At 35.9% G+C, this 10,845-nt stretch overlaps 1 protein-coding gene across 1 annotated transcript in view; it reads right to left on the bottom strand.

Annotated features, from left to right (window-relative positions):
• Positions 1-2,428: 2,428 nt before the first annotated feature.
• The window catches only part of LOC121371165 (retinol-binding protein 4-like), a 33,264-nt gene continuing 24,847 nt past the window's right edge, over positions 2,429-10,845 (bottom strand). Inside the window, exons 4-6 of the mRNA XM_041496846.1 lie at positions 9,747-9,968; positions 8,721-8,738; positions 2,429-2,915 (exon numbers count right to left, since the gene is read on the bottom strand). Of these exons, the coding sequence (XP_041352780.1) occupies positions 2,830-2,915; positions 8,721-8,738; positions 9,747-9,968 (326 nt within the window). The 3' untranslated portion in view covers positions 2,429-2,829. The remainder of the gene's footprint in view (positions 2,916-8,720; positions 8,739-9,746; positions 9,969-10,845) is intronic.

Genomic DNA, 10,845 nt, shown 5'->3' with positions numbered 1-10,845 from the left:
ACATCTGTTATCTCATCTGCTGCACGAGGTTTATTTCCTTTTCCTTTTGATTTCAGATATTTTTGTTTTACTTTTAAAGTTTCTCTTGATTTGGAAAACCGTGTGTCAATAAGGATACTCACACCATATTTCTTTTCTTTTAGATACCTCTCGATTAATTATTGGTAACTTTTGATGGAGCATGGTTCGTATTGGTCGCCATCCTTTTTCTTCACAGACATGAAGAATTTGGCCAAATATGCATCGAGAGCATCATATTTGATTTCTTCTGGCTTTCTATGTTCGCCTTCGGATGCAGAAATTCATTACACTTTCAAGTCTCTTTCTGTTTTAATTTTTTTTTTTTCATTTTCCTGTTCTTGTAAAAAACAATTGTCAACATCCACTTTATCAAATCGGTCATTTTGTGTTGCTATTAAATCAAAATTAATATCTGATAACCAAGAATCAAAATTATCATCTGAAATGTCATTCAGTTTGACAGCAAAGTTGTGTAGCAGACGGCTCAAGGGAGATAATAAAAGCATCTAGATTTATTCCAGCAACATAGTTCCGGCACTTGTTTGCTTTAAAAAACCCAAATACCATATCTATATTTTCACTAGCTAAAATACAGTGAAATATCACTTATATATTTTTATTGCTATGTATATAATAAGACAAAATACCAATAAAGTGACGTCATTTTTTATTTCCATCGAAGTATGAACAAACTCTCGTTGCTACGGCTGAACCAATGAGATGACATGATATTGTAATGAATGTAACGGAAATTTAATTTTCACGTACATTAAAAATTATGACGGCAGTATGGGAACTGCATCCATAAATTATGGGAGTCTGACACTGGAGTGATAAGAATGGATGAAAACATTGAAGGACACTATTGTTAGAATAGTGGCATTTTATTCTAAAGACTAAAATTGGCCACAGATCACAGTTATCAGGGAATATGTTTCCGCAAGTAGTCTGCTGTTTGACTGATTATTTCATGACAGACAGCTTTGACGTGGCAACTATTAGACTGAAGTTGACCGGGGAGAGCATGTTGTTTGCAAACATATGCAACCTGTCAGACGTTTCTGTGGCAATTCCGGCCAATGCAAGTGTGTGTGTGTGTGTGCAGGGGCGGCGCAGTGTAAAAATAGTGGAACGGCTCGAGGTTGCCAGACTCTCCTTTCAAATTCACCTTTGAAGAACATTTTCACAGATACAACTACTGATATTAATAAGTGTTACAGCCAATAACGCTGTGCTATAGAAACATAGCTTAAATAGTTGTGGTCTGTGGCCAACTGACTGTAAAAATGCCTGTATAGTATATAGAGTTTATTATACGAGCTTGCGTGTGTGTCGTACTGATTTTACGAAACGAGTGTCAGGATTATTGTATTACCTGAGCAAGAGCGAGGGTAATGCATGAATCCTGATACGAGTTTCGTAAAATCCGTACGATTCACACGCGAGTGTAATAATTTTTTTTATTATTCCAAATATTATTTTCATGAATAACAAGCTAGAACCATGTCAAAACGTTTCAAACGTAACTAAAAAGAGACCACAAAAAATGACGTCATTTTCCGAAAGTGTTTACGCTGGAGAAGCCGCATTAATTACGTCATTCGTTGTATACGTGAAATCATCATGATACACGTGGGTCATACTGGTTATATTTCCCTGAATATCTTGAACTATGTGGATAATAAAATATAGTGTCATATTATGGTAGTGTTGGTTGCGGGATTCTTAAACCCAATGTCCATTGACTTTGTATTATTAAAATGTACGTTTTATCAGGGCCGTAGCTAGCATGCCCCCCCCCCCCCCCCCCAATTTTTTAATTTTTATTTGCGATGATACCATGTATTAACATTTATTGACGGCCACATTTCTAAACGGAAAGTTCTTGTTCCAGCTATCGGTGGGGCAGTAATTTAATTTAATTATTTCCAAGTACTTTAACCATTTATTTTTTATAATATACTTTATTCCTACAAATATAATACAAACTTTGTTTCTCCGTCTGGCATGTACATTAATATTGTTATTATTATTAATTGTTGTTGTTGTTATAGATGTTGTATGTTTGTTTTTTGTGTTTATGTTTGCTAACACCAGCTTGTTTGGTAATATGCAATGAATTGAATTGAATTGTGCAGATATTGACAAAAATAGGATTTTCAGTAATGTCAGTAAACCATGGTCCAGACTTGGCAACAGTTAATTTTTATGATGTTGAGAGTGCCCCATCGAAGCATGACGTCCGCAGTTGGGGCACTTTTTACACAAATAAACCTTCCGGGCTCTGCCTGGGGGATGCAAGAGCAATGTGCTGTTATGTACTTGTACATGTACGGGTTAGGATTACAGGTATGTAATTACAAATAATCTCGTGTACACTAAAACAATCAATATGCATAACAAAACACACATAAAATGTTGGTTTATCTGGCCATTAAATTTCTGTAATTTAATTTGGACTAGCATCAGTGTACCAGCTACTATTGTGCTTACCCTACTAAAATTAAAGTGACAATTTTGGGAGGCACTAGATTAGTCAAATAGGCTTTGCGTTATATCTGAAACAAGCAGCTAATCGCCTCAAATTGGTTTTCTATTAAAGTTAGGGTTTATATACAATATGCATGGTGTATATGTTGATTAAAAGGCTGCGTGCAGCAGTTTTAGACAAGTATGTAACTACTGTCGCCTGCAGTATTTAATTTGACACACTATAAGTATATACAATAACAAACTATTATATATTTCTGATTACAAATAGCAGTCGTGAATTGTTTTAGATGTAATGTTCTCGCTGTATCCGCTTTACTACAGAGCGGGGAGACCAACAAGGACAAACACAAGACATAACAGCAGCCATCTTCTCGACACAGAGTCAGTGTTTGCAGCTGAAACTAGAAATAAAAACAACTAGTCACACTAGAAACTGTGTGTGTGTGTGTGTGTGTGTTGTGAGTGTGTGTGTTGTGAGTGTGTGTGTGTGTGTGTGTGTGTGTGTGTGTGTGTGTTGTGTGTGTGTGTGTGTGTGTGTGTGTGTGTGTGTTGTGAGTGTGTGTGTGTGTGTGTGTTGTGAGTGTGTGTGTGTGAGTGTGTGTGTACATATGAATCCATTTAACAGTGTTTTAAACTAATACATCAATCCAAGTGTATTTGCGTATTTGATTAAAAACTCTAAAACAAATTTAATATTGATATTCGTTGCTGCCCCTTGCCCTCACCTCCCTTCCATAGAGGGGCGGGTCGTAGCCCAGTGGTAAAACGCTCGCTTGATGTGCGGTCTTGTCTAGGATCGATACCCGTCGGTGGGCCCATTGGGCTATTTCTCGTCCCAGCCAGTGCACCACGACTGGTATATAAAAGGCCGTGGTATGTACTATCCTGTCTGTGGGATGGTGCATATAAAAGATGGCGACAGCGGGTTTCCTCTCTCAATATCTGTGTGGTCCTTAACCATATATTCGACGCCATATAACCGTATATTAAATGTGTTGAGTGCGTTGTTAAATAAATGAATGAATGAATGAATGAATGTGTAACGACACCCCAGCACGAAAAATACATCGGCTATTGGGTGTCAAACTATAGTAAAATGCAAGAAAAGTGTGATGATCATCATCAATATAAAAATTGAACAGTTAAATAAAAACACAGTGTAAAGGAGTGTAAAAATACAAATATCACAGATATATATATTTAAAATTTTGAATAAAATTCAGTATCTCGAAGAAATTGTAATAAAAGTTCTGGATGGAATCGAAAGGATTCCATCACATTTCTCTGACCAAATATATCTTCGAACTTCTTTCAAAAACTGACACTCCACCAAAATGTGACGCACAGTCAGAATACACTGACAGTGCTTACACTGAGGTGGAAGATCTTTCTTTAAGATAAATGAATGGGTCAAGTAAGTGTGACCGATGCGAGCACAACACAAGACTATTTCATCCTTCCTGCACTGTGTTTAGGAGGACTGCCACTCTCCCAAGACTGGCTTAATGGCATGAAGCTTCTTCGCAACCTCGCCATCCCAATCACGTTGCCAAGTCGAAAAGATAAATTGGTTGATATTAGTTTTAAAATCAGTATAAGGCACACCAACCCTGGCATGAGGCAAATCCAAAGCAGACTACCGCGTTGTTAAATAAAACATTTCCTCCCTCCCACAGAAAAACAAAAATCGTTATATTGACAACAATACTAGCTTACTTACACACACACACACACACACATATATATATATATATATATATACACACACACACACTCTAACATTATATTATTTAATAAATGCGTTATATAATCTTGAGTGTATAGCTTTAATTATGTAGTTTATAGGTCATTATTAAATAAAGTCCCATTTTGACTTTACAACAATACTCACAAGATTCTTATGATTTGTAACTAAATATTAACTTACAATATTAAGTCATTGTTCTACACAAGATATTGTTTCTCAAGTTCGCTGATTATGAACTTTTTATGCTAATGCTATCACGTGTTGGCAAAATCAGAATGTCGCCAGTATAGGGGGAAGCGATATATTGTCAGGGCTATCATCGATATGGGTAAATAATTAACAAATAAATACGTTTTTTGTTATTATTAAAAGTGTTTTTTTCATATTACAGCATGTAAACATCAATTTCATTTACTAAAACTATTTTGGAGACAAATGCTACTCTGTCGCCAAGTTTCATGTTAGTACCGTAACGCGACGTTAACAGAAGCAACATTGATATATCCTATGTTGATTTAAATAAAGGTATTGTCTGATCATTTGAAAGTTGTCATAACTAGTATTTTTCTAGCACCGCAGGCTTGTGTTATTACAAAGTTTTGGTCAATTTGCTACTATAGGTGGAATTGGTATGTTTATTCAAAGTAGTTTAAAGTTTGTTTTGTTTAACGACACCACTAGAGCACATTGATTCATTAATCATCGACTATTGGATGTCTGTTTATTCAACGTCAGTACCGTAACGCAGATTCGCAATGGATTCTGTGAGTTTGGCAGTTAAATGACCATATTTATAACTATGTAAAAAGGAATGGCGTGTTGGCTATTGCACCATGAAACATTGCATACAGCTATGCATTTTAAGTAAATAGTGTAATTTCTGTAAAATGTAGTCAGTACCATAAAGTCAGTACTGTAACATATTATTTCGTTACGATACTGACGCATTATTTAATAATAAATGACATAATGGGTACCATAAACTGCAAAATAGATATTAATATTTGTAATTTTATATAATAGTATACTAAATTAGACCGAAATAACTCAAAACTACCAAATAAAGTATTCGTACCGTTTCACATATTAAATCTAACTTCTCAAAATCTTAAATACACTATCTTTTTGAAATGGCAGGAAACTTTTTTAACTGTACCAGAGTTTCTGGTGCGGACCCTGTCCTAGAGGAGGATGTTGGAAATCGTATCCACCTTCCACCCCCACCGAACATCAAAATGACTCTAAAATTCAATGTTTAACGAATAAATATGAGGGAGGTAGTTAGTTTTAGTAGTTACAAATGTAATATCTTTTTCCTTATTGTTTGTTTGTTTTTGCGTATGTGTGTATTTTTGTGGGGTTTTATTTTTGTTTGTTTGTTCCTTTATTTATTTATTTATTTTTGTTAAGAAAGATTGCTTTCATCAACATATAATGTATGTTTGTTTAACTTACAGTACGACAACAGGCATGTTTGATGTTCCAACTCTCATTACAAAACTGCAGCCGTCACTGAATTATTGAGATGTATTTATGCTTTGCTATAAGTGTTTTGTAATACTTTTGCAATAAACTATATATAGAATAGTTGCCATTCATTAAAATATAGACTTAAATCCGTCAAATGAAGATGATTTTTTCTTTTACAAAAACACATGGCATTTCATATTGTTTCTGAAAGCCTCATACCCAAATACAATTTATCGAAAAACGATCGGTCACTCTAGGAAACACAAATGTTGAGTTAGGTCTTTGATTAGTACATGTAAAATATTGACGTGTACCGTACGTGTTTCCTGCCATTACACCGTTTCTGTTCAGTTTCAACTGATTGTGCTTAAGTGACTATGGCAGTTGCCAGCGTTTAAATTCATGGTTTTTAAATTAATTTGCCTGCTAGAGCCAATAAAATCTACGGTAATGTTAGTTAGCAGGCTACTGACACAAGACACCATATACAGAGTACGTTAGCAAAACTTCATAATTTTAACTGCATACACCCTCAAGCTCTCCACTGTACCAAAATCTTTGATCTTGTGTAATATACTCGCTGAACTACTCTTGTGGAATATTAACAGGAAGATGTTTTCTACATGTCGCACTGACATTGTTTAACCATGATGGCCAAGCAACTTCATATTCACATGATCTTTCAATAAGGGAAATGCTGAACTCTCAGAATAAAATAGTTAAAATCTCGACAAACAGAATAGCACATATTCAAGCTTGACTGTTTTGTTTCTTTGAATACTATGTTTTGATGTGTTTAAAGTATTTAGATCAACTAGATCAAATTTCTTGTGACAAGCAAAATATGCTTACGCATTTGAGATAAAGAAAAAGATACAGCAGTTTTACAAATGCACATGGACATCGTTACGTTTGACATAATGTAATAAATACAGAGATGGTGAAAAAAAGAGTGAAGTATGTGGACCTCTACGGAAGTGTACCTTTGATTGCCTTCACTTCTGGCACATTGTACGGCGAATTCTGCACCAAACGGATGGAACTCGGTGACGGCACCACACTTTCATTCAAATTTTAATGGGAAAATTAAAGAAGAAAACTATTTTATGGATGAATGTGTTGTTATTGTTGAATCTTTGCTATCACGTGGTACTTACAAGCCTCAAACAGTTCTAGTGACCCCTCCGCTGGACTATTAACACTGGGGGGCATCGAGATTGGAGGGCACGACAGTTGGACTGACGGGGGGGGGGGGGGGGGAGAGGCTTTGGGTGGGTGGGGAGTATTCCACCGGAAATAGGATAGGTGCCGTAGTGCGTAGGCGGTTTCGGCCGTAGGGGGAGTTAGGTCTCTCCGGGGGCCTGACCCCCTCCCCCTCGTTTCCCCCCATGCTTCGGTCACACTGAAGTTCCCAATATGACGGATGCCCCTTATATATTTCTTCCCCACCCACTAAATAAACTTCCTGTGGCGGGTGCACAAATCTCTTAGTGGAGAATCTCCTAGGGCTAAATACTAGAGAGCTCTGTTAAATTCTTTTTTATTTTAGAACCGCCCGACTTAAAATGCGTCCAAAATTATATTAAATAAATTAAATACACTTACGCAAATAAATTATAAAGTCCCCCTTCTTATTTTGGATAAAGTCAAAATTGTCCCAAATACATTTCTGCCCCGGGTTGGGCCCCTGGCCTCCAGAAGCCGAACCCTGGGTGGATATGCTCGAAACCTTTGTGGTACATGAGCATGTAAAAGTCTTTCGGATCGAATCAAACAGTTCAACCTGATAGTGCTGAACTATTTGAGGGTTTCTATACATTATTCAGCTAACTGAGGGTTCTGAATCTATTTGAGATGTAGCAATACCTACTAATGTTCACCTAACATTGTTTTAATGAATAATAACAAGTTTTGATTATGTATGTTTTGTTATTAATTTGTGATTAATTTACAATCATGTTACGGTACTGACAAAACGAGCGGGTGACCTAGTTTCGATTAGGTCATTTATTACTTTTTTGGAAGAAACGTGCGCTGCTAACACTGGCATATGATGCCCTGGTGTTTATTCTATCAAGTCATCACACAAATAGTGACTTGTTATTTTTGAATGTACAAACCTGAATTTGGGACTTTATCTGATAATAACCCTTAAGGGACATTCCTGAGTTTGTTGCAATTTTTAAGATGTTATCGCCTAATAGACGTTTTAACGATTGTAATTACGTATCAAATATATTTTTCTGTATAAAATATTAGAGACTGTATATTAAACGTGCTTCTGATTGTTCTAATATTTGTACTAGGTTAAATTTCATTTTAAAATCCAATTTGGGCTTCTTACAAATATTAAGACGACCCAGAAACACATTGAATATACTGACACTGATATTCTAAACAAGAAAATATATTTAATATTCAAGTTTAATCGTAGAAATATTTTATTAGTCGGAAACATCTTACAGTGCAGCAAACTCAGGAATGTCCCTTTATGTACATGCAATAATACAATGTATAGCAATGATTCAAGGCCCCAACATTGACCTTGCTTATGTTTCTGGAGACAAACAATTAAAAAACCCAAACAAACCCAAACAACAATACTAGCTTACCAGTACACTCGACTCCATTGCCGCTGTACCTTTCTTGCACGAGCAAGTGAACGATCCAAGTGTGTTAGAGAGAGAGAGAGAGAGAGAGAGAGAGAGAGAAAGAGGAGAGAGACAGAGGAGAGAGACAGAGAAAGGAAGAGAGAGAAAGAGAGACATGCAGAGAAAGAGGGGAAGAGAGAGAAAGAGACATGCAGAGAGAGAAAGAGAGGGGAAGAGAGAGACATGCAGAGAGAGATTTGATCCAAAATAATGCGTGTTTTGTTTGTTAGAGAGAGAGACGGGGGGGGTGTGGGGGGGGGGATATTTGATCCAAAATAATGCGTGTTTTATGTTTGTTAGACGAATGCCACACTCTAACTATACATAAATTCACTTACCTATTTCAGGTGGACATTCTGAAAAATTAATATAATTATCTGTTAATTTCTGTGTCACAGATTAAATTAGAATTTCGGACAACAAACAATTTACAGTTGTAATAATTTCCTTTTAGCATACTGCCAAGTCTATTGAGGAAATCCATGAGCAGGTGACTTTTACATAATATGGTTATATTATGTAAGAGGGTGTTTCGTTTGTCTTTTATTTATAGGTAGATGGTTGTTTTGAATTGTAGATTCGAGTCAGTGTGTATATGATCAATATAATTATCCTTAAGAAAACTGTTCAAGCACGGCAGAGAGTTCTGTCTAGGACAGGCCATGACAATGACCACTCATTCATTCCTTTTAAAATATGTCTTCCAAAAATCCCTTGTTTGATATTCGGCATACATCTTTATTAGTTTCAGATGAAAACCGAACAGAGATGGTTTACAACACGACAAACACGATTGTGATTATAGTAATCTACTACTAGTAATCTACTCATGGTTGAAACAAACACTGTTTTGCGACGTAAAGACAACGAAATAAAATATGATAGACCCACTTTGTTCTTAATTTAAATTTTAATATCATCAACCAGAGCCATTTTAGTTTTTAAAATTGAATTTCGATCCCCTCTAAAATATTTTTGGATCCGCTATTGACATGGTACCTGCAGTCTGTAATCGTAGTAGGCGTTAGCACACGTCCAGGATAATTCCAGTTACATCTATTCTTATTATTTTATTTCTGCTTTATAACAAAAGAAGAAGCGAAAACAGGTCAAATGCTATGTCATGAATTTGGACTCAAAGCATAAGTTGAAAATCTGAACTCAAATATTCAAATGTAAAAACCAGGCTCAAACTTCATGCAACTGGATCGTTACTTGGTATAATCTCGTTTTTTGTTTGAGCCTTAACCCAAGCTACAAACGTTTATGTGTGTGTGTGTGTGTGTGTGTGTGTGTGCATACATACATACACACACACACACATATATATATATACATGTGTATGATATTATTAAGTGTCTTACCGTTGTTGTGTCGTGTACTGAGATACAGCGACTGGTTCACACAGAGTCTCTCGGATATAACCGTTTCCGCAATGGCCATTTTATCTTGTGATAAGGTTTTCGTCCGACTCCAAATCCACGATCTGGTTCCATTGCATGCCCCGTCACTGGTTACGCTGTGACATCCGTAAACCACTGCGTAACTCGTGTAGTCCGTCTTCAGCACCCAGTAAGAAAAGCGTTCTGCGGTAAGGCAAGGTGGATGTGGTTGAGGTTTAGCAAGTCAACACAATACCAGGGTTTCTGCCAGAGGGTAACACGGGTACCATACCCAAATTATTTATAGATTTTTAAAAAGTTAACCTTTTGACAAAATTAATTACTCTTATCAATTCAATTCAATTCTTTATTCCGTTTTTAGGCCATAGCCCATTTACACACAACAAAAGGTGACATTTGAATGGATGAATGAATGAATGAATGTTTAACGACACCGCAGCACGAAAAATACATCGGCTATTGGGTATCAAACTATGGTAATGCAAATAAATAAAGTGATGATCAACATCAATATAAAAATTCAAGACAAACAAAAACAGTGTAAAGAACTGTGCAAAAACACAAATATCACAGAATTTTACGGATACTGAATTTTACTCAAAACTTCAATTTTGTGCTGTATTGGCCAGTCTCAAAGAGAATGTTACACCCCTGCACCACGGTGAGGTTACAGCACACGCAGGGGTGACATTTGAAGGACCCGTTGTTCAACAATTCATATAGCAAACTAAATATTATTTAACTGCAATTAGTTTGTATATAGATTTTAGGAAGAATAACAATATTTGTATTTTCTAACAATTATTTTTGGTGTACATTATCTCATATAGGTCTACAAATTAACTTATATCCCACTATTATAGTTTTGATTCATATAATTTATTCTCATATTTATTATTTTCCTTTATTACCATACCCCACCCTCACCCACATACACACTCTTTATCAACGTGTAGTCAGCTTATGATTGTTGAACTGGACCTTTGTGCAGGTGACATATTCCAAAGTACCACTATATGAACATCATAGTTATAATCTTCTATGCATTTACATCACACAC

This window comes from Gigantopelta aegis, chromosome 4 (assembly GCF_016097555.1).
Source record: "Gigantopelta aegis isolate Gae_Host chromosome 4, Gae_host_genome, whole genome shotgun sequence".
In the NCBI taxonomy this organism is placed as follows: domain Eukaryota; kingdom Metazoa; phylum Mollusca; class Gastropoda; order Neomphalida; family Peltospiridae; genus Gigantopelta; species Gigantopelta aegis.
The sequence above is the reverse complement of the archived record's forward strand: the minus strand, read 5'-3'. Positions and strand labels throughout refer to the sequence as shown.